The sequence below is a fragment of the Erpetoichthys calabaricus genome, chromosome 1 (genome assembly GCF_900747795.2).
Source record: "Erpetoichthys calabaricus chromosome 1, fErpCal1.3, whole genome shotgun sequence".
NCBI lineage: Eukaryota > Metazoa > Chordata > Cladistia > Polypteriformes > Polypteridae > Erpetoichthys > Erpetoichthys calabaricus.
In genome coordinates this window covers 49,320,197-49,346,854 of record NC_041394.2, presented here as the reverse complement: position 1 = coordinate 49,346,854, position 26,658 = coordinate 49,320,197, and the positions used below count along the sequence as shown (strand labels likewise).

The 26,658-nt window shown below is 38.1% G+C and overlaps 1 protein-coding gene across 12 annotated transcripts in view; it reads left to right on the top strand.

Moving 5' to 3' along the window:
* The window catches only part of aak1b (AP2 associated kinase 1b), a 142,985-nt gene that overhangs the window by 38,441 nt on the left and 77,886 nt on the right, over nt 1–26,658 (top strand). For all 12 annotated transcript variants that reach the window (XM_028799121.2, XM_028799090.2, XM_028799093.2 and 9 more), the window contains exons 2-5: nt 13,578–13,696; nt 16,778–16,886; nt 17,058–17,200; nt 24,206–24,327. In XM_028799121.2, the coding sequence (XP_028654954.1) occupies nt 13,578–13,696; nt 16,778–16,886; nt 17,058–17,200; nt 24,206–24,327 (493 nt within the window). The remainder of the gene's footprint in view (nt 1–13,577; nt 13,697–16,777; nt 16,887–17,057; nt 17,201–24,205; nt 24,328–26,658) is intronic.

Sequence of the window (26,658 nt, the reverse complement as noted above, 5' to 3'; positions counted from 1 at the left end):
TTTATGAGACGCGCGCTGTAGGCGCCTGCGCATTATGTCTCCTGGTCCCATCGCCGTGTACCTGCGTCCGTGCCTTCCGGTTTACCATTCTCGGTTAGTAATATGGATTGTATTGTGATATCCCCTTACCTGACCAGCTGAAAGGAGGTATATTTGGTTTTTTTTTCTCTACTCTGCTGAGTTGGTCAGTATATGCTGCTGAAAAGCATCCCCCATAGCTGCTGTCTCTATTTTTCATGGTTGGTATTTTGGTGTTCAGCATTAAATTCAAACCAAGCTAATCAAAGTATCTTTCTCTAGGAGAGGAAATGTTTTTGCTTCTGACACAGTGTGCCACTTGCCTTCTGATGCAGTCCTTGATGCCATAAAGTGGCAATTTCTCAGCAGTGTCTTCTGTGTAGTCACATGCACATGTTAGCTGTGAAAGGCTGTAATGTTGCTGTCCTACAAACTAGCCCCAAATCTCACATACAAAAACTTGTTGTGAGTGTTTCTAGTTTTCATGATGAAATTTTAGAATGCTTCTAGTCAAATTCTGGACTTAGGAATGACTTAAGAATGGGAGCTTGCATTACGTATAGTCTGAGTTGTTTCAGTGCTCCCTTCATTTTGTACTGATAGATTTAATTTGACTCTTGAAAACTTCAAATAGTCTAGAATGTTTTTTAGCACTCATCAATGTGCCATCACAGATTCATGGCAGAGCAACTGCCCTGAACTTGTGTTTTGTAGTTGAAACATTTATAAGTGAACGCAATCCTATTTTTTTTATTTTCTCAAGTGATGTCACAGGGAAATCCTATGGAGCTGAGTTCAGTTTGAATTACCAAGGAAGTTAATTTTTGTGGATATTTTTAATAGCATATCACACAGTTTCAAGTTTTTCACCTTGTAGTTTAGACAAGTTTAGTTAACTGGTTAAAAAATACATTTCAGCTTGAAGTCTAACAGAATGTGAAAGAAATTCAGAGGTGGATGGCACTGTACATCTTTAATAATAGTGGCAGTGAACTGGTGGTTTCTTAGACTTGGATAAAAAGGCATTTAATTGAGTTTATCTTTCAAGTTAATTCTATAGAAATACATAAGATTGATTGTTTTTGTGTTAGCAGTAATGTCATTTACTACTTTAGGGTCTTATGAGCGCTGATGAACACTTTAAAGGATGCATCGTGCAGGGCGTACAGCATAAATTGTTAACTTACTGCTTAGTCTTGGTCTCAGGTAACGGCCGGGGAATCTAATTATATTCTGAGTGAAGTGTACAATTTTTTTTTTCCTGGTGTGATTAAACATGTTTTTTCAGTTTTTTTTTTTTTTTTGCTTATATTTGAAATTCTTTGCTCAGTATTTAAATACTGTATTACATAATTGACAGAACTATAATTGAATACTGAATATGTTTGGTGGTGTCATCAATCCCAGAGGTGTGGTGGTGTATTGATATTTTGACTTAATTCTCACCATCAGGATGTTGCAGCAGGCCTACAGAACAAGTTATAAGCACAGCATGCAGTCTCTATTGGAAATATTTTGTAAAATGCTTGTAGTAGATTAAGTTAAATTACATTTCTTAGGAAAAAAAGAATTCATGCATCCATGTAGTTTCCAAGTCCACTTTTCTCAGCACAGAATTGTGAGATGCTGGACCTAAGGTAGGAACAACCATGGTTAGTGATGATAACCATCAAAGAGTTGCTTACTGAAGCTGGTCCAGCATAAAGATGTTGATTAATCTGACAGCCTTTAACTGGGCTGTGAGAAGAAATCCATTGGTGTAAGTGGGATGCTTGATTTGGGGGATCCCCATGAACTATGCTTGCTAATTGCGAGCCAGATTGAGTTGCCTCCTCCCAGGGTTTTGTAATCTGACTGTTGTGCCTTCATACCTATTATTTACATTTATTAATTCATTGTTTTTCATTTTTTACAATGTGACTGTCTCTTAACATTAATGTTTTGACATATGATACATAAAAACTTTGGTTGAAATTAGGCAAGGCCAGTGCTATGTAGATGAATTGACACCCTGATGGTATTGTTTTTCTGTCCCAGCTGTGCAGGGCTCACAACAGATTAGATGATGCTATTAAAAAAAAAGAGGCTAAATCATAAAAAAAACTTTAATTTGCATATTTTTTTGCTATCCATCCCAGCACTTTCTCTGTGCTTTAATGTAGTACAAGGAGAGAAGGGTACAGCTGAGAAACGAATCCTCTGAGGATTACTGAAATGTCAGCCTGCCCCAGTTTTTTGTCTGAGCATGGCTTCACTTGACAGTAGAGCCAAGGCTAGCACTTCTTCAGAGAGGAGTGAGGGTTCTGTTCTTTAACCAGGAACTTGATAACAGACACTGAAAAAGGAAATAGGAAACCAAGAGTGAAGGGGGCGGGGGGCAGAGTGAGAATAGAATGCATTAAGTTGGTGCTTTGATGTCACCTATTGTGACTCATTGCAAAAAAAGACTGATTCAGCTTGGAGGAGAAGCTGCTGACTAGCATCACTACAGGGTGTGTGTCGAAAGCTGCAGTCAGGGAACATGGCCAAACTGCCTTTTAGGGGTATACACAGGTGTTAAACTGTAGTGTTATGTATAGCTCCGGTATTTGTATTCACCTCTTGCATACATGTAATGTATATCAAGTGGCACTAAAGAAAATGAATCTTGGGTGAAAGGAACATTTTGGAACCATAACAGCCAGTGCGTGTTGTTCTTTTGAAATTATGGTAAATTTAACAGTTGGTTTGGATTTATGTCTCCCTTTACATACTCTCTGACTTTTTTACACACTCTTCCAACCTGTATGCCTTTCATGGATTATATCCCATTTACCTCCATGATCTGTAGTGTATAACAGCCACCTCTTCACTCATTTGAAAAGTACGGTTTCCTGGAACCAAAGCTCATTATTAGTGGGAGTCCTTCCTCAGTATTAGGAAGTATTATGAAGTATTAGGAAATAAGCAATCCTCTAGGTGTGGTTAATGAGAAGACCCTCAAAGAATTTAGTTCAAATTCAAGATGAGGCTGAGAATGATCAGTACATATTACTAAACATGTAGAATTTCTAGGATTCCAGAGGGATTAAATATAATTCTCCAGCTTTTTATTTGAATGTTAATGTTACTGACAGCATTAGTTAAGCACGCAATTATTTTATGTAACATTATTATCTGTATGCTGTACATCATTACAAGGCTCTTTGCAGAGCAGACAAGACTACAATAAAGTAAAGCAGAACCATATTGAGTGTGGAGGATGTGTTCCAAGGAATCTCGGATAATGAAAAATCGGGTGCAGGTTGCTAGACAATCTGGTACATCTTCCCTAGAGTACAGCAATCTTGATTTTATCCACCCCCCCCTCAAAAGCTTTAAATACAACTGAGCCATGTACAGCGATACTTTTGCTTGCTACAGCAGAGGTACATGTGGCACCTTGTTTATATCCAATGCACCCAGAATATGGTGCTATTTCAATAAAAATCATCTGAAATCTGCTCATTTGATGATGCACATTGTGAGTAAGACACAGTGAGTGTGTTTACACATACACACAAAAGCAGCATAACCCAGTTAAAGCAGAAACCTGCTTCCTACAAAACTCTGTTTACATGCGCAAATCCACCAATGGAATTCTTTTCTGGCAAAACACTCCAATGTCATAAAAAGTTATAAAAAAAAAGATTAAGCATTAATAATGGCTGCCATAGCCTCCATTCCTGTTATCGGATTTATGTTTCCCGAGGTTGTGCTCCTGAGCATAGCACTGTATGTTCAGCTCATCAACAGAAATTTAGTGACTTCTGAAATGTTGAGTTAACCAGGAGAAGGAAAAATGCAATCACCCAAGCATTTGCCTCAGGAAACTTGTTTGTAGAAACTTCTACATTTTCCTACCCGTGGCTGCTTGAAGCGCTTGCGAAGCAAACACATGTTCAGGCTAAGAGAGTGCCACATACATGAACAAGCTACAAAATCCTTAACTGCAACTAATTAAGGGTTTACATGGCTACATAACTGGGTTACTCACCGATTAATCTACATGTGTTAACCTGGTTTTTCACAGGTTCCAGGTTCTGGCCTAACCAGAATAATATATTTGAAACTGGGTTTCTGGGAATAACTGGGTTATTAAAGCACATGTAATCACATTCTCTGATGGTGCGGGTGGCTTGTATCTTCTTGTTTCAAAGGCTGAATATGGAAGAGATTACAGGAGAACCTGAATCTCTGTATTTCGCATGCTGCTACATATGCTGTGTTGAGCTAGATAGTGAGACTGAGAGGAGGTAATGATTTTGCATATTTTCATACCCCTGTGGCTAAAGATACTGCAAGAGTGGAGGATGTGCACATCTCCATCTGTCTGGCACCATTGTATACTGCAGTAAGTGCAGGTGTATACTAACTATGTGATTTTTTTTTTATTTCATTTTAACCCAAATTGCAAGCTCTAGAGTGGATTTTCAAATCGGCACAAAATTGTCAGTGAACATTCTAAAGTCACTATACTCGCAAGATGTGAGGTACATTTCAATCCAGTTGGAGTCCCTAACAGCCTTACGTTTTTTGGCATTTCAATAAAAATGATCCACTTTTGGCTTGTCTTCATCAGGTGTGAGAGGTCACAGAAGCTAACTCTGTGTTCCAGTTCCTATTAACCAATCAGTAAGTGAGTCCGGGATTATGCTTTTGTAAGCAAGGCAGTAAAACACTTCAGGATGAATTGGTTGAATTCTGGAAATAGAAAGATGCACTGTATATGATATTTCTTCTGAGAAATATCTTGATTGGTTCTTCAAAGAAGATATACTAAGGAACATTGCCCAGCAGCAACAAATTCCTTCTAGAATTGCATGTTTGTTCTTTTAAAAGATTAACTTAAATAATGTGGATACAGGATAATGAAGCGAGTACTGGTTATGAGCTTAGAGCCTGAGTGAAATATCACATTATTCTTCACAGTGTCAAATTGCATGGGCACTGTGAGTTTTGCCCAATGGGCTTGTGTGACCTTTTATTGAAACTTAAAGTCATATGGTGTATGCTTGCCTTCAGTTGGCTATCAGTACAATTGGTTCATAAAGCCTGAGAAAGCACCTAAACATCTGATGTAACATATGAAAAAATTGCATAGTACACACTAGGGATGTTAAAATAGAAGAAGAAGATAGGAAGATTTAATATTTGTCTTGATTTATTCTTGGTGAATTCTGCTAAGTACTGAAAGGTCGCGTGGACCACATTGTGCCTCTAGAGTGTTTGCTAGCTTGGCACAAAGTCTCCACGATTTATTTCATGTTTTATTCTAATGTATGTGGATGATGTTTAAATGTTGGTCTCTGTGGTTTAAGACTTGCAACATCCGTTCTTCTGTTTGGTATTTCAATCTCTTTTTACTTGTCTTGCCCACCCTTTGTGTGTGCTCTGTCCCTATCTGTTTTTCTCTTGCTCAGTCCGTACTAGTGGGAAAAACAAAATGGATGATAAAGTAGCTTGATTCTGCCTGTTTCTGTTTGTTTTTAGCCATTTCAATTTAACATGTAAATCAGGGGAAAAAAGTAAAAAGGAATTTGAGCAGTGGCTGTGCATACCACAGACCTACCAATATGGCTGTAAGCAGATTAAACATCTCAGCTGCAAGTTACACTATCAATGCTTAAATTGTTAAAGCAGTATGTCCGCACTGATATCGAAAAACTGTTATAAAGGATGTGTCCTGAAATGGTGAAAGTTCTGACACTTTTTCTTCATCTGAACACCCATACAACAGAAGTCAGTATCTCTGCCTCATTAAGGTATGATTTCTCTCTATTTTCTGTGCTCACTGCTTGACTAACCTCATTGCTATTTCCTTGCCTTTGTATTAAAAGGTGTAACTGCCAGTGAGGGAGCACTTACTGGATTAATAAGTTCTGAATGGGTGTGTCATTATAGCGTGCAAAATTTGGAGGACCAGCGAGGAAGGGTTTCAAAACCTGTTTTAACCAGGGTCTTCCAGAGGTCGCTTTGTTTTTACATTTGATTTGATTCAGTTCTGCAAATTTGATTTATACAATCGATCTGCAATTTGACAAGGAGGCTATGTTGAAACCTTCTTTTCTGTGTAAGGCACACTGTCATTTGGGGTAAATGTAAGAGGGTGTTTGGCTTATTTATGTTTTTTTTTTTTATTCCTAACTGGTTTTCAACATCAAATTGGTTAAATGTTCAAATGTTTTTTGCTCCCATCCCTAGTGCATACCTAACCTAAGTGAGAAAAAGCGTGGATATTAGAGGTTTTTCTTATGTCACAAAAGGAAAACAGTGTTTCGCTTTGCCCCATATTGATTTTAATTTTGCAACATTTTCCTTATTTATATTCCACCATTTCTTTCCTTGACCTTGAATTTAGGTAAGGTAATTTGAGGTTTTACTATATCATACTGCAGCTCATAATTAATTGTGTATTAGAGAGAAAGTAGTACCAGAGAAGTATGTGGGATTGTCCAGGATATGTATGAGAGAGTGAGGACTCAGGTTAAAAGCAGTGTTGGGGTAACAGACAATTTGAGGTAAAGAAGATCCCTGGTGCAGACCTCCTCTAAGTCCTTGATGCCCTGGGGTAAAAGACCAATCCCCATGTGCATGATTTTTGGTGATGACATTGTGTTGTGTAGCACCAGAAAAGAGGATGTTGATAGAATGGAGAAGGCTTTTGGAAGATAATGGAATGAGGATCAATAGGAAGAAGACAGAATGTATGAGGTTTAATGATGAACAGGATTCAAAAGTTAGCATGCAGGGAGAGCTACTGAAAAGAGGGGATAAATTTGCATTATCTTCGGTAAATGTTAGCCTAAGATAGGAAATTAGACGTAGATATAACCCATAGATTGCAGTATGGTTGTGACGATTAGAAGAAGACACCAGGATAATCAAAGAATTAAGGCAAAGGTTAAAGGTAAGGTTTTTAAGACCGTGGTAATGATGTATGGAGCAAAGACATGAACAGTAAAGGGAACACAGAAGAAGAAGTTAGATGTGGCAGAAATGAGAATGTTGAGATGGATTTGTAGAGTTACAGAATAAAAAATGAGACAATCAAAGGTGCAACAAAAGTGGGAAAGATTTCTAAGAATGTACAGAAAAGTAGGTTTAAGTGATAGACCTGTGATGAGGAGGGAATTTGGGGGCAAATGAGTGATGGATATGGAAGTACAGGGGGAAGAAAAAGAGAGGGAGACCAAATATCTGAAAGAAAAGGGTAGGACTGGTGAGGAAGTGCAGGACTCAGCTGTTCAGAGAAAGCTGATCGGGCACATTCACCCCACACATATGTGGGAAGAGATGAAGAGGAAGAAATTCAAATGTGGAACAATTAAATATAAGAACATGAGAATCCCAGGAAATCCTTGGCATCAAGAGACAAGAGCGGTTTGTGTTGGAGTTAGTGTAACATGGTAGGTTGGTGAGAACACAGAAAGGAATGGTAGAGGTAGTTTAGGGAAAGCAATCCCGAAATTAACATCAGTTTAATCATATATGTAGTGGTATTTGTAGTTGACGTGTCTCATGGGAGTTGGAGTTTGAAATTTGCAAACTGTCGTCTTCAGTGCAAAGGCTGTGTAGCTTTCATCACTGTCCTCTTAACTTGTTCTACTTGTGCAACCCCTCCAGGGTATACTCCTCTGGTATCAGTTTAGAATAATGAGAAGGATCCTTCCATTATTGCGACACTTTTTCACTGCCACACTTGTATGGCCTCACCATGAAGTGCAAACAGTGTGACAGATTGTCCTCCTATAACACTTCTGTGACAGGCTCACCTTAGTTTTAAAACCAAGGCATGACCTCATTAAATGTGTACATTAAATTCAGGGGTGAGAGAGTAGAAATTTGGTGGAACATTTATCTCATCGCTGTGCTCTACATGGTGGCGTCTCTGCCCTGTAAGATTAACACAAGACTCCTTCTAAATGTGTGCAGCTTTTATATTGTAAACATCTGTGCCAATTACAACTCAGATTGTATTCTTACTTTTGCATAATTTTGACCAAATAATTTGCTCTGATATACAGAACGGATTTTTAATTGTCTTGTTGAGAAAGCAAGTCCAGAACTTAAAACAGGATGTATTAAAAGGTCCTTTAATGTTTTTATTTATGAAGAAACAAGGGAGCAATGAAGAAAACAAGAAAAGCAAAGCAGTAAATAACAAGTAGGACTGGACATGCTGTCTAATGGGATGGCTTCCTCACTTACCCACCTCCCCACAGCATTACAGACACTCTTTGTCAGTGTTACAGCTCCATGCCAGAAAGCTATTGCCCCAAAAATGTTTTTCCAGGTTGTATAGACTATTGACAGGGAATGCAGGGAATAGATTTTTAACCTCACCGTTGGGTCAAGACTGGACCAATAAATTGCTAGCACCTCCAAATCACAGTGCCCTTTGATGGGTCCTGATGTCTGTACAGTACTACCTGAAAATGTATCTGTTCATGAAGGGTCAAATAGCCATGGCTACTTCTGCGTGATTTGCCCTACCTTGTTTTTGACTGTATAACCCACTATGGACTGTGCCAGATGTCTGTAAAGTAAGGACACAATAAAACATTCATCATCTCATGTTCTTTGGTGCATAGTTTGCTAGCCCCTCATGACCTTTGTCACAGATAATCTATTGTAAGTTGCTTGTTTCTCTCTGGTAGACTCCTATTAGGGTATTGCCATATTCTTTGCCACTTCCTGCCCCTGGCAAGCCCTTATTGTTGTGTTTACTCATATGTACTAGTGGTATTTTATAGATCATCTTTGACTGTTGGCTTGATTGATGCTCTCTAGTCTCCCTGCAGACTTCTGTGATATTCAAAGACCAAAAATAGAAGCCTATGATTTCTGGTGTGGTTTACAGCTTTCTGTCTTCAAGGCATTAATGCTGTTATTCAGCATATGGATGAATAAACCTCTCGTTATTCTGTCTTATATTCTACATATAACATGATGAAATATACAAAGTGTGCAGCAGAATGTGGAATTTGGCATTGTGACCTTGGTTGTGACCCCAGTTTCCACTACCCTTTTTGTTTATTGGGTTGGCAACTCTGTGATAATAGCAACCCCACAGTATCCGAATTGGAGATCAGTACCGAAAGGCCTGATTTTTGGTGCATTCTTCATGAAGTACAGTAGTTGAAAGTTAGAAATGGTACAGAGGAAACCCTAAGTAAAGATTTATCTTTGTTTTACATCCATTCTAAACAAACAGGTGCTGCTGTTTTTTTGAGGCATTTGACTTCTTTGCGTGTTGAATGAACATTCCTGTATTGGTTCACATTTTGTTTAGCGCTGCTGTTTTACACATCCTGCGTCCTGGGTTCAAATCTTGTGCCAAGTTGCTGCCTCTGTATAGATTTCATATATATCAGCAATTATCATTTTAAGCCTGTGAAATGGAAAACGGTTTCTGAAATAAGAACATGAGATTGCCCAAGAGGGGCATGTTTTCTTTTATTTCTCTTTCACTAGGAAGGGCCAGTTTTGTGGGAAACCTGTTATACAGAGTCATGCTAAGGAGACCAACATACACAAAACTATTCTATAATGTACTATTACAAATAATAATAATAATAGTGTAATATATTAATGTAACAATATAACAGGGGTGTCAAACTTCATTTTATTGAGAGCCAAAAATAACTGTATTATATATACTTTATGCAGCCAAAATAAATCAATATCAATAAACATCTGCCTTATTTTCTTTACAAACTAGACAGACATATACCTCTTTGCTCATCACAATCATATATTCTGCTTCATATCTCTCTTCAAACTGTCTCCCGTCTTTATCAGCTTTTCTTTTCTTGGGCATTGCAGCAAGTTAGGGAAGCTACCAGGGACTGAGCTCAGAATTGAATGTGGGAAAAAATGCCACCAACACATAACATCAAGTGAGAGTGGCAGTCCAGACAGATGTGACAATTTGTAGATAAAGTACATCATCTGTTTAAAGTTGCATTGCATTTGGATGAGACTTGATATTGTAAAAAAACAAAATGTGTAAAAGTGCTAGCTATGCATTACACACACACATTTGGAGTTGGTCAGAAAAGGATAGCAATCACATTTAACACGGATGGAATTGCATATGCATTTTCCACTCGAATACAACCGTTATGTCAGCGTAAAGACAAAACAATTGTGTAGAGTGGTGACAGTAGACAGGTAAGCCACAAAAGGTGACCATTCCTGACTCCTGTGCTGCTTTTAAAAGTGAGTGCAGTTGGTGAAGCTGGCCTGCCATCTCTCTGTCTCTCATGGCACTGTCTCTCACTTTGGCATCATACTAATATACTAAAGTTCTTTATGTCAATGTGGCATTGGCTTCTTTTCACTTTTTCTTGTTGGGACATTACAAGTGGGCTGTTTGCATGCTAACTACAGGTTAGTTGCTGTGGTGTGCTGTGCTGCAGAGATTAAGACAAATACACCCTAGACATACATTTTAATGGCTGGTGTAAATGTAATTCAGCTAAATTATATACACATACAATGAATGTATGAAGTGCACATTAAAAGTGGGTCTTTGGGAAAAATAGACATCATTGCAGGCTGTATGTGATATGTTTTGGAAATTGATGAAGCAGGCCAGGTTAAAAAGGTCAAAAGGCCAAATCTGAACCACAAATTTTGAATTTGACACCTCTCATTTAAATATAGTTACATAATGTATGTTCTATATTTGTAAACCTATCAAATGTGCTTTATCCAGGGTTATGAGGTGGCAATTACCAGCGCTTAAAGTGTATGCTAGTCTATTGCATTCTCGCACTCGTATATTAAACAGATAAAAATAAAAAGAATATGCAAATACAACAGTAAACGGAATAACACAATGAAAACAACAAACCAAACCCAGTCGCACAGTATACTTCCTGTGTTTGGCTTGCCACTTGTAATCTACCTATAAACACTCCCTTCTCTTGTTTGCTGTCCTTCTTCTCTCTCTCTTCCTCTTTCTCACATATATACATTTTTATAGACGTACATTTGTATACTGGCCTGTTTTTCCTACTTAAAGTAAGCTTTTGCTCCATCTCCCTTCATAACTTAGACAACCTTTAAACAGCACCTGAAAGTTTCTTCTGTAAATGCTCTTTGGCAGGCAGTGTGGTGTATTTACTAAGACCTTGGTATTTGAAGCACAAGGCTGGTGGTGCATTTCCCACACCTACTCACTGTGTGGACTACTCTCTTATTTAGCTAGCCTGTGCTTCTGTTGTAAGATGTACATTCTTCTTCATCTTAACATTGTCCCACTGGTGTGGGGTCCACTTTTTCGATAGCAATATGCCATTTTGCACAATCAAGTTTCATGGCTTTGGTGTAGTTGAGAGTTGATCTTCATGTCCACTCTGATTGTGTCCTGCCATCTATGCTTTGGCTGTCCTCAAGGGCCATCAACTGTGAAGTGTTGGGTGATTCTGAAATGGTTCCCAGTACTGCCCACAGGACGTGTCCATACCACTGAAGTCCCCTTTGTTTCATTTTCTCCTTGATTGGAGCAACCCCTACTTGCCACCAAATTTCATCATTGCGGTAGCGGTCTTGGAGAGTCACAGCAGCAATCTCACCGGAGCATGCACAATTTCCAAAGCATGGAGAGGGTGCTTAGTGTTCTTGGTGGCTGGCCAGCATTCAGCTCCATACAGCGCAACTGGAGACTACTGTTCAGTATACCTGTTGTAAGATATATAAATAATTGCACAATATGTATGTACTTGTACTTTAATCAAGTCTCTGTTGAAAGGTGCCATTTGAATTAATGGTTGTTATGTTTTCATTCACTGCTGAAATCCAGTTCATCATTACTAGGCCAGATGCACTCGGTTGTTCCCATACTGCCCTCCCTACTTAAAATGAAGCTTGACCCCACCTCTTCAATGTGAAAACCCCATGCTGCCCTAACATTTCTGTCATGTTGGAGCTCACAGAATAATTTCTTCTAGGGCTATCTGTGGGTAATTATCTCCTAAAGGCCCCAGCAGTACGCGGTTTGTTGCAGTGATATGATGAAGTGTATTACCAGTTCAGGCACATTTCCCTCTCCTAGGGTCTTGCTACAACATACACTTACTCTGTAGCACACTTTCCTGCCTACAGACACCTTGCCCAGTGGGTCAGAAATTACAGCTGCCAATATGTACAGTATTGCAAATTGTTTATTGTTGATTGACAATGCCATAGTAGTCCAGTGTTGTGAGACAGTGGATTGATGGGCACTTCAAGAGAATTTCATTGTTATTCTTAACCATGAGATGCCAAAGCCTGTCAAACATGATGTTTACCTCCCTATTGTAATCATTCTGGGATTATTTTTATTGACCTGTAGAAGAGTTGTTTGCAGGTTCTCATTGATTAGTCGTATTTATCCTGTCTAAAGCAAAAGCAGAACACTGTCACCTACTGTACATACTGTGCTCTTCAGAGTGAAATGCATTTTTCCCACTACCTTTTGGGCCTGAAATGATCTTATTGAGTGAATAAAATTGTCTGCTTTGGAGTAGTATTGTCACTTATTGATGCTAAAAATAGGTTTAATTTCACAGTTTAATAAGGTAGGAAATAGTACTTATAAAACATTCTTTACCTTAAACCTCAGAATTTGTTGGGTGACATCTTAAGCAGCCAGTCCTTAAGCGTCTCATTTATTGGACTTTTTAATTGTTTACTTCTGAAAAGAAGGGAAATGATAAATGCAGTTGAACAGAGGGGAGAGCATAAATAGATAAACCATATTAAACATAACAGGACCCCTTTGCCTTCAGTCTGGTTGTACAATAGCTTTGTGCTGCCAGTAACTTTAGAAAGCACAGTCATTTTTATTTTGGGACTGACCTGCCTGAACTAAAGCGTTGCAATATGCTTTCAGTAAATGGTGAGGCTGACGCAAGTTGTTTTCAGCCCTGGTAGTGAAATTCAACATAGGGTCCTAGAAATAATAAATGCTGAGGATGTTTACAGCCCATATAAAACATTTTCATTCCCATTAACTTGTTCATCATATTTATCATGTTACAGTAGGCAATGCTCTGGGATAAACTGAAGGTTGTATGTGATCATGAAATAAACTCTTAAAATGTTAAAGTGAAACCCCAAATAACCTCATTTTCCCAAATTAGGTAGAAATCAAAGAAGATGAAAGAACACTAAAATTTATAAGTGAGTGATTAATTTCCTGCCTGATGTTTAAAGGTAGCGTTCTTCAGATTTGCTACAGCACTGTATTAGTCATTCTAATTCCATTTGTTTATCATACTTCCTTTTGTCTTATTTTTAGCCATATATTTGAGGTCCTCTCATTTAGTAATCAGGGATACCCTTGTTACAAGGTGGAAGCTTGTAAAATCCCAGTTTCTAAACTCGTTCTTGTGAGTTTGTGGGTTGGGCGAGTGGACGGTCACTAATCATAAACACCCTGCTTATGGTTAATGACTTACTATGTTTTGGTCATTCAGTACACACTATTTTTTTGGGTGAGGGATTATTTTAGATATATTTATTAACAGTGGCGGGGTAATCTCTTTCAGGTGGTTTTGCCCTTGTGTTTCTTGTGAGAACACATCAAGGTGTGCGCTGTGCCCTGAAGAGGATGTATGTTAACAATGAGCATGACCTGCAAGTATGCAAGAGGGAGATTCAGATCATGGTGAGTAAAAGCATTATGTACAGAATTTTTTTTTCTTCTTAATTATTTTTTGTTTTCCTGTTATTCATCTGTCATCTATCAGTGCTGATCTCCTTTACAAGGTCACTTCTTGAACGAAATGCTTCATTAGATCCCTATTTATTATTGCATGAGTTTATTTCCACAGTTCATGGATGTTTGTGGATTTCTTCCTTTTGTGTATAATTTTTCCTTTGCTTATAAGGTGTTCTGTTTACCTTGGATGTCGGAGATGGGATTGGCATCCCAACCAAGCTGACTGCATTCCAGAAAATTATCGTTGTGCTTGCACCTTTGGAATAAATAGCAGTTGATAACAACGCATTATTGGGTATTTTGCAGACATCGTAGCAACATGTCCATGGATAGAGGTTGGACCTTTTTGAGTTGAAGTCATGATCTGAAGTTGGACAAGCTCAGTCTTGACAGACCAGCCCCGAGTTTCTGAGTTGAAAATTCCCACTTCAGATGGAAAACAGCTTTATATACAGTACACACGAAAATTTTATTATAGTCTTACAATGAGTATTTCTTTATACATGTTACTGAAGTCAAAGACACAGACATGTTACATGCTAGAAAGTGTTAAAAATCATGTTACTCAGCGTTGCCCTGTTTGTCAAATAAAGTCAAGTTTATTCTCACATTTGTTGTATAATGAAATTCTTACCTGCATCTCTAATCAGAACAGGTGACAAAAATACAATAAACAAATAAAAAGTATTTGTCAGTACATTCTAAAGTTCTTTTTTCCATTATTCTGCTTTACACAGATTTGAAGCTGCCATCAGTTCCTCCAAGATTCTCTCTATCAATACATTCATTTTTTCAGATTTATTTCTGTATACCCTACAAAAGAGCCAGGAACAGAGAGTTCAGGTGACTCGCCCAGCAAACTGAAAAATGCTTTTCTTTTCTTAGGATTCTTATTGTTTTTGTTGGTCTTTTAGGTTTAACTGGAACAATGAAACCCATTTTCTTGCCTTTGTTTAATGATAATTGATAATGATGTTCTTTCAAGCTGAAACTCCAAATGTATTGTTAGAACTGTGCTGCTTTAGAGTAGCAGACTTGAATCAAACATAACATCCTCCCATAAAAGTTCACTGTTTTGCCTAGAATAACACTTAATGTTTTTGAAATAGTGAATGTATTGCTTTTCATTGCTATACTTTCTACTTACACAGCTCAAGTTATTACAAATTAACAACAATCTGTCACCCCACTTCTCTTGGTATATTAAACTTTTTTTCCTCATAACTGCTAATTGTACAGTGTAAAAATATACATTTTACAGTTGAGAGGAAACAACTCCTTTTATTAGCTGAGACTAAGCTGCCTGTATACTGCATCTAGGTATTTTCAAAAAGCTGGTAGTCTTTGTTTTGGTTCTGTGAATCAGTGGTATGTTCTAGATTCCTCAATTATGAAAAAGCAGTTTCAGGTTTAATGCAAAAGTTTCACTAGAACAACTTTGTTGATTCAAGCATGCTGAAGATCATCCTCCTCATCCCACCCAGACATCCACCATAACAGAATGCTCTTTTTAGATACCTGTAAAATTCCTACTTTCCAGACCTGTACTCGTATTTATATATAATATGTGTGTAGTGTTCTCTGGCCCCTTAAATCTGGTGACTGATTTTATTTATGTGCTAAAGCTGATCATTAAGTATGAGAGCAAACCACCTCTGGATTTTAATCAGAAGTCACTTTATGTTTGTAATTTAAGCTAAATTGTTCAAGTAGTTATTTACTTATTTCTCACTGTCATCCCAAAGTGGTCATTGTAGTTTACCTTTTTATAGAATCTACGTATCAAAGATCTGAGTGTTGTGTTTGAAGGATTTCATAGGGATGATCTTACAGGGTCAAACAAAACTGAAGAGTTCCTTCTGTGAATACACTAGCATGTGCATCGGTGATTTGGGTTTTTTAAAGCAGACTATTTAGAAACAATTATAGAAAGGAAACTGTTAACAATGAGAAAATTGATTTATAAAAAGTCAGCAAAATGCACATAAAATTAATCTTTTATTTTAAAAGCTATTAGAACTTGCTAGTGGTGGCTGCCATTAGTTTCACTACAAGCCCAATTTCTGATTTAGAGAAATGAAATTAAAACATAGACAAGAAGCTTAAGATCTAAATTAAAAATAGTCATTCTGTAAATATGAATATCGGTCAACAGAAATTGCTCTAAACCAAGGTTTTTCTGTCAATTGTTTGCTTATTTAATTGGGAAAATAATATACTTGTATATTAATGCAAAGCCTCCTGTGGCCTTTAGAGAGAACTGTTGAAGGTAAACCCATCATTATTGGCTTTAATCCTTTCCTTCATGAGAGCCGTGTGTATAAGAATCCTAATTTCATACTTAGCACTGTGTTGATGAACATTTTTAAATTGGATATGTGAAGCTGTTTAGTGGGATGTAATGGTGTGAATGGGTTGGCCATCCAGAGTGACATTCTGCCCTTAATATAATTGCTAATAGGCTGCAGCCCCCACAGTCATGAGTTAGATAAAGCAAGCTTATGGACACCTGTCTCTGTTACCAACTGCATGTGCATTTGATACCTTAATTTCTGGTCAGTCTGCCACAAAATAGATATTGCAATCATTGATCTTATCCTAATCTTGTCATGAACTTAACCAAGTACAGTTCTATTTATACTACAGGGCATATCCTACTCTGACAGGCTAAGGAAAAGGAATTAAATGTCTTAGTCTTGAGATAACAGCACTACATTTGGAACTTATCCAGGTCTTCAAATTTCTCAAAGTCATCACAATTCTTTAAGTTAAAATGTGTATCATGAACTTAAGGGGAAGTGCATTTAATATTTAAGCCAAGAAGCACTTCACACAAATTAGAAATATGGCAGAATCCACCAAGTAATTGTAATGGAAATCTTGACCTTGATATGACTGAGATATTGGGGCATCTTAGCTATTTGACGACCAAATAAGCTTGAGAGGCCGAGTTCAGTGCAATGCTGCTTACTGAACACTTTAGCCAAGTGCTGTGTTTTAATACTATCATTTAAAACTTTCTTACAGAGAGATCTTGTAGGGCACAAGAACATTGTGGGCTTTCTCGACTCCAGTATAACAGCAGTGGGATCAGGAGATGTTTGGGAAGTTCTCATCTTAATGGATTTTTGTCGTGGTAAGTGCTCCCATAATCTCTATCTAGTCAATGCCACCTTTGGTCTCAGTCTTAGTCTGCAGTAAATTACCAAAGTAAGTTGTCAGATAGGTTTGCTGTCTGTTATCTCTTTTCTGAAAGTTCATTTTGTCTGATGAAGAACATGTTTTGTTTTTTTTTGTTTTTTTTAAGGAGGACAAGTTGTTAATCTAATGAACCAACGCCTCCAGACTGGCTTTACGGAGGCCGAAGTCCTGCAAATCTTTTGTGACACTTGTGATGCAGTTGCAAGACTTCATCAATGCAAGACACCAATTATTCATCGAGATTTAAAGGCATGTTCTCTCTGTCTCTTCATCTGCCCTTGTCTTTCAAGGTGACCCATGTCTGCGTCTCCCCAGTCAACCTTTTCTAATGCTTGGAACATTTTTTGTATTAGAAAGTAAAGAGCAAACATGATTTCCAGACACCTCTTGACATTAAAAAGGTTTTCACAGTTTATTAGATGTTTTACTTTTGTGGGAATGTAATACTGTGTCTTTTACATAGTGCTGTTTGGAAAAGAAAAATACATTTGTATAAAACTGGAACCAAAAAATGATTATAGAAAAACAGTGGCTGCAAACATTAACTAATTACAATTGCTATTCCACAAATCCTCAGCTCTTAATTTTCAATGACCTGCATATTAAGATGAGTTCAATATTTGCACTTATGCCATAACTATAACAAATTGCATTCAGAGTTGCTCATTCCTGATAAACCGAAAATGAAGTCCTTAATGAAATCATTTTAAGTTGCATACTTCAACAGATCTGATAAAAAACATACCAATTGCATTGTATAAGAGCTGTTCCCCCAATCACAGGTCTGCTTTTGTGTGAACCATCTCTAAAATATCGGGTGATTGGATGAAAAAGTAAATCCCACAGAACTACAAAGCTAGATTGTTTGATTTTGCTAATGCCACTTCAGTCATTATCATTCAAAAAAAAAAAATTTTGTGGATTTTTATCGTGCACATTATCCGGATAGAAGAGGACAGTTATGTAACGTCTTTAATAAAAAAAAAAAAAACTAGGGTTGCCTGGTATACCAATACTGTAAATGTACCAAAAAGAAAAAAAAAAAAACACATTTTTAAAGTGATTCGGTATCAGCATTATGTGATTTTTCAGAGCCGGATGTAAATGTTACCTTTAATTCTCAATCCCCGAACCAATCCCAACCCAAAACACTAGTTTGTTAAACTTCACAAAACAGAACTACATGCTTCAGCACAATCAGAACTTCATGTGGGACACCCCACTCCCATTGCTTCAACTTTGCTTCAACTTACTTAACAGGGATCCATTTTTGCTCACGAATATCAAAAGGGAAGCATAGAATGTGAGGCGCGATGGTGATTGCATTTGGAATTCAAACTGATCCTACTTATCTTAGATGGGCAAAAACATTCTTTTTCTAAAGGAAGTGCTTAAAGATGTTAACTAATTCATAAATATATAATTGTCAAAAAAGTCTCTGCACACTAGGGAAACTTCGAAGGACTAGTAGCTAGCAAATATTATCCAGTTCAACAAAAATGATAATCGAGCTGATCCAAATAATTATAGACCAGTAAGCTTAACATTCAACACAGATAACTTAATGGAATGCCACTTCTTTTGAAAACATCCTACATTGTTCCTGTTCTAAAGAAGGCACACACTAGGGAATCCATTCCCGGACGTTTCCCATTCCCGGGAATGAAACTGCTGGAATTCCTGGCTGAGCGGGAACAGCCAAGCTCGCATATATAGCATGTAAAAGTGTAAAAATCGATCAAGAAATAACAGTTATAGTTGAAAATAATTAAGGTGGCGCCATTGCTGCAGCTTGCACTTCACCAGACAACAGCTTTGAACAGCAACTTGAAATTGCAATGCATCAGTCTGTTGCATCCGCATTATCTGTGCCAAGAAACTTGCCTTCACAGAATAATGACAAGAAAATGGATGCATCAGTAAAAGCTGAAACGGCGGTGTTTCAGAGCAACGGCAAGTGCAGGCATTGTTTAGAACATGTATATCAGTATCTGATGACTGTGCCGCCTACTTCAGTGGAGGCAGAGTGTGCTTTATCAGCTGCTGGCGTACTCTGCACGAAGGAGCACTCTCGCCTGGACGACCGCACGCTGGACACGTTCTGCTTATTACCGCAACTAACTAGATACATGTACTTATATGACAGCATGAACTGCTTGTAGTTAAGGTTAGTCTTTCATTGGTGTCAACATATTGCAGTAATTTTGTTAAAAATAAGTGTCGCTCGCTCTAAAACCGTTCACATGTGAGATGCCCGTGCACTGTGTCATTCCCGGGATTCCCGAATTCCCGGGAATGGATTCCCTAGCACACACCTCTTTACCTGATGACTACAGACCAGTGGCACTTAATGCTTCACATCACGAACACCTATGGGAGACTGGTCCTGTGCTATATGAGTCCTTTTGTGGTAGAGCACCTGAACCCACGCAGTCTGCCTATCAGATAAATACTGGAGTGGAGGATGCAATTATCTGTCTGCTCCACAAGGCTTATTCTTACCTGGACAAAACTGGCAGCACTGTGAGAATTATGTTGTTTAATTTCTCCAGTGCTTTCAATACCATATTCCTGTTAAGGTGTAAACTCATATATATGCAGGTGCCCAGGCTTATGGTGCCCTGGATAATGGACTATATGTCAGGCAGAATGCAGTTTGTGAGACTCAAGTACAGTACACCCCCAAAATTTGTGGGGGTTACGACCTAGAGCACCCGCAAATTTTGGATGTGGTTAAAAAAATGCTTATTTTTTATAGTTTAAACCCTGACTATTCCCCCCAAAACACTTTAATTTAATTTCAAACTCAGCTTAATACATTACCTAAAAAAAAGAATGTAAAGGTAAACCCGTATACTGTACTGCTATGTCTCCCGCACTGCTAGAATGTAAAATACCGATGTTACCACTATATGTACTGTAGTTCATGAAAGCGCATTTTCATTGCCAGAAGTCTTAGAAGGTGCAGGGCGTTTCAACGGCATCTTGGGGCTTTAACCCTTAAACTGCCACATACTTGGGGGGTTAATGCATCCCTGGACGCCAAATACTTTTTTGCTGCACTTTAAGTAAACGTCACAATTCACAAAGAAAAAGTGAAATTTTAACATAACACTTTTTTTTTCCATGCAAAGAGCATCACAATTACTGCAACACTGATCATTTTACACACTGCTAATGAACTGTAAAAACTATTTAATAAACTACTGGAACAATATGTACAAAGTACAACTGACCCATGGAAGAAATTTAGTAAATCACAGAGCCAACTGCGCTTGAACTGGCAGCACGCAAACACACAGAGGTAAACGCTGATGCTATCTCAATCCCAGAGACCGTGAGGCTGCAGTGTGTCACGCTTTGGTCACAGAATTGCACAGAAACACAGGAGATTGTAGAGACAGGAACTTTATTCAAACACTTCAAACAAACAAACATGTCTCTTTCAGAAGTAAAACGAGCTCAGTATGCAGTTAGTTATCAATTTAAAGAATAGACAAACATCATATGGGAGCACAATCGCCAACAGGAGCAGAGGATGTCTGGGGGAGGAGAGAGAAACAAACCAATCAGCCAAAAAGGACACGTGCTGTTCAGGCTTTTAAGTCAGCTCCTGCATGCTCGCAAATAGCACTGGGAAACGACTATAGCTGGTTGTGGCGGTTTAAGAGTTAAGAGGAACAAAACGTAAAACACAAGAACACTGGAGATGCATCACAGTCAATCAGCAGCAAGGAGAAATGAATAACGCTGTAGCTTTCCTCTGCCGCTAAGATTCACACCATCGAGAATACGGCGATTTATTTATTTTTATGGTGGAGATTCCAGGGACGCACCCAGCCTTGACCCAACACGCATGCACTCACAAACAGAGACACAAACAAAGCGCATTCACAAACAGAGACAAAAACAAAGCAATCCGGTAATCAAACAGCAAATAAAGAATGCAATGAAAACAACAATACCACCCCTGTTCCCCTTACAGCGATTACACATTAAATACAACAAAGCACCAACAACACACACACAGTAAATAATGAAAATCGGCAATGGATGAAATGTAATGATAAAAATAAATAGTCCTACCGCTAGTTCCTGAAATGGCGAAGACGGGTTCAGGAGTGCTTCTTTCTTTGCAGGATGGCCATGAATCCACTTACAGTCCTAATGTACACAGGCAGACAGCAGACAATGCAGATGCCAAACATGAAATGATCCAGGACAAAACAAATAAGTACAGGTAACCCAACAGAAGGCAGGCAGAGAGACAGGAACTTGAAACACAAATTACAAAAACTTTTTTTTTGCTTTTGGTCACCGGCCCCCTTTGTAAAAGCCGCGCTGACATCCTTTGACCCCAGTAGCCCCAGCACCCTCAGCAGAAGACCATTCAGAGCCACTGCAGGGACTACTGGGAGTCGCAGTTTCAAATTCTATTGGCTGCTTTCACCATTCCAAGCCCTGTTTCCTCTACAGTTGCTTCCTGTTCTCTCTACATTACAGTATTGCCACGAAAAAATTGCGGAGGATATTTGCGGTTTCCACTAGTAATTATTAGATAGGTTCTAAGGAAAAATCTGCGAATGACTCAGGCCGTGAACTCTGAACCGCGACTTTTCGGGGGTCTACTGTATTGTGTTTTTGATATGGATCTGAGCAACCCTGGAGCACCACAAGGAACAGTCCTGTTTCCTTTTCTCTTCACCTCAGACTACAGTAATCCCTCGCTATATCGTGCTTCGCGGCTTCACTCCATCGCGGATTTTATATGTAAGCATATTTAAATATATATCGCGGATTTTTCGCTGCTTCGCGGGTTTTTGAGGACAATGGGTCTTTTAATTTCTGGTACATGCTTCCTCAGTTGGTTTGCCCAGTTGATTTCATACAAGGGACGCTATTGGCAGATGGCTGAGAAGCTACCCAGCTTACTTTTCTTTCTCTCTCTCTTGCGCTGACTATCTGTGATCCTGACGTAGGGGGTGTGAGCAGGGGGCTGTTCGCACACCTAGACGATACGGACGCTCGTCTAAAAATGCTGAAAGATTATCTTCACTTTGCTACCTTCTGTGTGCAGCTTTTAAGTATGCTGCACGGTGCTTCGCATACTTAAAAGCTCAAAGGGCACGTATTGATTTTTTTATCTGTCTCTCTCTCTCTCTCTGCTCCTGACGGAGGGGGTGTGAGCTGCCGCCTTCAACAGCTTTGTGCCGCGGTGCTTCGCATACTTAAAAGCAAACAGCCCTATTGATTTATTTGCTCCTTTGAAGAGGAAGATATGTTTGCATTCTTTTAATTGTGAGACTGAACTGTCATCTCTGTCTTGTCATGGAGCACAGTTTAAACTTTTGAAAAAGAGACAAATGTTTGTATGCAGTGTTTGAATAAAGTTCCTGTCTCTCTACAACCTCCTGTGTTTCTGCGCAAATCTGTGACCCAAGCATGACAATATAAAAATAACCATATAAACATATGGCTTCTACTTCGCGGATTTTCTTATTTCGCGGGTGGCTCTGGAACGCAACCCCCGCGATGGAGGAGGGATTACTGTGTGTGTATATATATATATATATATATATATATATATATATATATATATATATATATAAACACCAGGTCATGCCACTTGCAGAAATTTTCAAGTGATTCTACACTTTTTGGGTGTATTGATAAAGGGGATGACACAGAGGAGAGAAGTCGGGTGGAGAACTTTTTGTTTTTTTTTTTTGCTGTAAAGACAATTGTCTATCTTAACAGCAGCAAAACTAAGGAACTGGTTATTGATTTTCACCGTACCAAAGACCCTCTGTGTCCGGTCACTGTTCAAGCAGTGGATGTAGAGGCAGTCTACTCCTACAAATACTAGGGGATCCACATTAATGACAGGTTGGACCTGTCTCGGAACACAGTGGAACTAAATAAGAACAACATTTATTTATATAGCACATCTTCATACAAATGATGTAGCTCAGTGCTTTACAAGATGAAGAAAGAAAAGTTTAGAAACAATACAAATATTAAAAAAAAAAAGATTAGACAATAATAAATAACAAAGAATAAATTAAGGTCTGATGTCTAGGAGGACAGAAAAAAACAAACCAACAATGAAAAAAAAACTCCAGAAGGCTGGAGGAAAAAAACAATCTGTAGGATGTTCCGAGACCGCCCAGCCCCCACTAGGCATTCTACCTAAAACAAAGGGCAAAGCAGGCTCTTTTTCCTGAGGAGACTATATTAATTTAATGTGGGTAGTGACATCCTTCACTTCTTCTATAACACTGTTATGGCCAGCATGATTTTCTGTGCTGCAGTGTACTGGGCTGGCAGCATCACTTCAAGAGAGGCCCATGGAATCAACAAGCTATTTAAAAGGGCTTGTTCAGTTATAGGACACAATCTGGACCCCCTGAAAGTAGTGAAGGAGAGAATTCAAACAAAACTAAGTTCCATTTTGAACTGTGCGGCATGTCCTTTTCATGACACAGTAACAATGAGGACTTTCAGCCAAGGAATCATTCAACAGAAGTGTGTCAAGAAACGCTACTGGAGCTTATTTATACCAACAGCAGTATGCCTGCATAATGCCTCACTATGACTGTGACAGCCAAATTTGAACTTTTCTTTCTTTTGAATTTTCTTGGTTTATAGTCATTCTGGTGTGTTCTTAGACCAAAGTATGTGTGTATTTATTTATTTACTCACTTATGTATCTGTTGATTATTTATTTATTTTAAAGAGCTTCTGTAAAAAGCCAAATTTCACTAGGGGAAAAATAATGTCTGTGTGTATGTCTATCTATCTAGGGTTCAGATGGTGAAGGTTGTATTTCACTAATGTACTGAAATTCAATGACGAAGCAAAAAAAGCATATAATAGGAGAGATGCCCATGATATTACTTGTCTTGATTCTATTGCAAAATTTAGTAAATATATTTTCAGCTTCTAGCTGAAGAAAAGTGATGAAAATGGGTGTAAAAAATGGAAATTAAGATTTCTTTTTTGTTTAACCGTTTTAAAAAGGAGTATGTTATCGATGTAGTATTCAAAGGCAGAACAATTTTCTATGGTTAACAAAAATGTACCCTATATTGTGACTATCCTGTTTATTAATTAATTTTATTTGTCTTCATTTCTTTTAAAGAGCCAGGGATAAACCCCGGTGCTTTGATGTTCAAATAATTTATTAGTCGTCAGGCTATGTTTAGTGGAATTTCCTATCCTTATAATTCTGTTATCAATCATCTTTACCCCTAGGTGGAGAACATCCTGCTCCATGACCGAGGACATTATGTCTTGTGTGATTTTGGCAGTGCAACCAATAAATTTCAGAATCCTCAAAATGATGGAGTGGCAATAGTTGAGGAGGAGATTAAGAAGTAAGTCTTTTTTGTCTGTGATGAGAGGCAATAGAAGGCCATATTGGATGTAAGTGTTCACATGTACAGGTTGTGATGGAAACCTCTGGAGTATCTTGCAGAACTGGTACATGTGCTGATGCTTACATCTTCTGTGGTGTTCCTGGTTTTATTGGGTTTAAGTTTTTCAATACACCCTCCTCAGGTAAACCAACCGAGAACGAGTGGGTCTCTACTTAAAGTATGTCTAAGTGGCACTGGACTAATTCCCACATGTCTCTACCATCTTGAGGCTGTTTTTACTGCTTTTGTTGTTTGGCTAATAGCTTTCTTCCTTCACTGACCCACACTGTCCTAAGATTAGTTGTTTAGTGGTTTTCAAGATGAACCCTATTGTAATTATTCTTTTATGATACAATTTGTCAATGAATCTGTTCTTAAAAAGGAAGGTGACCATTTTGTTAAACACAATGCTAAAGAGGATCTTTCCTTCTGCGTCTAACAGTGACATAATTCTGTCTGACTGTGTTTTCTTTCTTTGGAATGCAAACACTGTTGTGCAGTATTTTTCCCTGCCTTCTCCAGATGTCTCTGTTCCAGAAAAACAGAACCTCCTTTAGCTGTAGCTCACTCATGTCAAACTCAAGAGAACACATCAGGATGACACATTTTTCTAGCTCCACATCTCAGCATGAAGCACTTCAGAGTATTCCAATTCCTCCCTTGAACATATCACCTCTCCCCTCTGATTTTGTTTCAAGAGCTCTGTGCTAAACCTGAATGGCTTGGAGGTGAATACAACTCACTTTCTTGCCTAGCCTCTTCCACGTCTTTAATGCCAATTTACTTGCCTCATCATTAGGAGACTTTTCATCAAAATTCTTCGTAACTCAGCTTCACACGTGCTTCCTGATTTTGTTTTATATTCAGTGCCTACATTTTTATGGAATAAGATGTTTTTGGTTTGCTTTAGCCTCAAAACTTTTGGTTGCTGGAATCAATGCAATGGTAGTCGTTGTTTGCATCTTTGACATCATTATTGCTTAGTTTCCTCTATCACTTTGTTAATGTCATCATCCATCTGCTGCAACTGTGACTTCTAGTGTGATGGTGTCCTTTTTATTTTTAACTCTCTGGGTGGATTCTGTTGGTGGCAACTGGGTTGCTGTACCTGTATTGGTGTCCTTCCAGTGTCCAGTCACTTCAGTAGTTATCACACTTTTCAGATTCAGCGTTTTTTTGGTTGTCAACCAGTCTTTCCAGGTGGTCTGTAGTATAATCCATAAAAACTAAACTACTACACCTGTTACATTTACAATAGGTGTATCTTCAATGCTGTTCCTCAGAATGGATTTATTTACAAATCTCTCCCTTTGAAGTCCTGAAAATTAAATAATCGTTTTCATTCCAATTATGTATCCAGCCTTTTGTACCTTTTTTTTTTAACTGTTCTTTGAGCAAAACAAAAATTTCTTTGATTCTTCTAGACACAAACATGATAACATAGTACTTCCTCATAGTGATTTTTCTCATTCCTGTGTTTTTTGTAATTACCTTCTTATTTTTTAGATTGGTTCAGCAAAAAAACTCAAATGAGGTTTTTAACTGTAATTGATTTTTGCTGCTTTTTATAAATTAATTTTAAAGATTTTCAAGGTTGACAGTAATTTTTTTTTGTTGTTGTGCTGCTTTGACATAAATATCTTTTGGTCCATTTTTGTACAAATTTAGAAATGATGCAATGATCAATCCAGGCAAAGCTGTTGAATTTGCTTTCATTGCTGTCCAGTTCTAAAGTGTTATTGATTGACATTTGCTTTTTTGAATCAGGATTTCAAATCAACGCTTTAAAAACTGTAGAAGACTAACTCACCTGCTGTTTCACCCTGTGATTGTAAGATAATTAATTCACTTAAGAGTTTTGGGTAGTTATCTTAACAGCAATTCATGATTAACTGAGGTGATGACTTGCCATCCATGTCTTCTGCATAGCAAAAAGTGATTCATGATGAAATTCTTTGAATTTCCATACTTTGCTGAGTGTAAATCCCAGTTCAGCCCCGTAACACTGTCTTACAAGGAATCATTCATCTGACTTCTGTGAACCATGTTAAAGAATTTTGTGCCAGAAAAAATTCTGAAGAAAACAAATACACATATCATGCAAAATAAAATGTGTAATTCCTGGTTTTGTGACTTTGTTTCTCAACTAGTAGACAGCATGTAAAGAAAATACTGAATAGCAAGTTATGGTTAATTCTCTATCTTTTAAAGCTCAATGCTACTACTTTATAGAGATAAAGCTCGTGGGTTCACAAAACAACATGCCTTTTGCTTTTCAAATTAGCAGTA